Raw genomic sequence first — 1,047 nt, forward strand, 5'->3', positions numbered from 1 at the left:
TGGGGCGCCGGGAGAGGTGAAGCCTGGGGCTCCTAAGGCGTGGGCCTTCCCTGGGGGACCCAGCAGCCTTGAGAGCCGGCTGAAGGGGTAGCAGGAGGGAGAAGGGGAGCAGACAGCTCACAAGGCCCGGTGGTGATTGGCGGCTGTGGGGTCCTGGGGCCGCTGCCAGCCTGGCGCCCCTCGGGGGGGGGCTTGCGGGTGCTGCCAGCCTCATTGCCCGGCCTGGCAGGTGAGTCAGTCAGAAAGCAGCTCTGCGGCCCACCCCACCCGAAGAGCGTGTGCGGGGAGCCCGGGCTGGCTGGGGCCAGGCTCTGGAGATGAGGCCTGGGGCGCGCCCGCGATCCCGCCCTGTGCCCCAGGTCCTCTCGGGCCCCAGGCAGCGCCGCTCTGCCCCCTCCCGCCTCTGGGGGCCCGGGCAAGAGCCCTCAGGGCCGCTTCGCCAGTCGGGAGGCGGCGCCCCTGGCCTGCTCGGCGCTGACCCCCGCCCTCCCCAGGCCAGTGAGGACGGCGAGAGCGTGGGGCACTGCCCGTCCTGCCAGCGGCTCTTCATGATCCTGCTGCTCAAGGGAGTGCCCTTCACGCTCACCACCGTGGACACCCGCAGGTGAGCCCCCCCCGTGGCTCCCCAGGCCGTGCCCACCAGCCAGCCGCCTGCCCGCCTGCCTCGCGCCCACAGGTCCCTGGATGTGCTGAAGGACTTCGCGCCCGGCTCCCAGCTGCCCATCCTGCTCTGGGACGGCGATGCCAAGACGGACACGCTGCAGATCGAGGAGTTCCTGGAGGAGAGGCTGGGCCCTCCCGAGTGAGGCCGGGCGGGCGAGGGGGCCGGGAGGGCAGCAGGCCCCGGGCAGGCAGGGCGGGGCCGGGTTCTGACCAGCCCCTGCGCCCTCAGATTCCCCAGCCTGGCGCCCCGCTACAGGGAGTCCAGCGCCGCGGGCAGCGACGTCTTCCAGAGGTTCTCCGCGTTCATCAAGAACCCCGCGCCCGCGCAGGACGACGGTGAGGCGCGGCGGGGCGTGGGGGGCGGGGCGGCGGCTGGACCGGTCT

General features: G+C 73.9%; 1 protein-coding gene across 1 annotated transcript; it reads left to right on the forward strand.

The window, feature by feature from the left end:
- Positions 1-238: 238 nt before the first annotated feature.
- On the forward strand, positions 239-1,037 carry LOC101636411 (chloride intracellular channel protein 3; the record flags this gene model as incomplete). The annotated part of the gene is made up of 3 exons (XM_004695787.2): positions 239-604; positions 677-802; positions 893-1,037. Coding segments are annotated over exons 1-3 (558 nt in total), but the record flags the coding sequence as incomplete, so codon positions are not given.
- Between the last annotated feature and the right edge of the window lie 10 nt (positions 1,038-1,047).

Source organism: Condylura cristata, unplaced genomic scaffold (assembly GCF_000260355.1).
Source record: "Condylura cristata isolate star-nosed mole 26May11 unplaced genomic scaffold, ConCri1.0 scaffold00379, whole genome shotgun sequence".
NCBI lineage: Eukaryota > Metazoa > Chordata > Mammalia > Eulipotyphla > Talpidae > Condylura > Condylura cristata.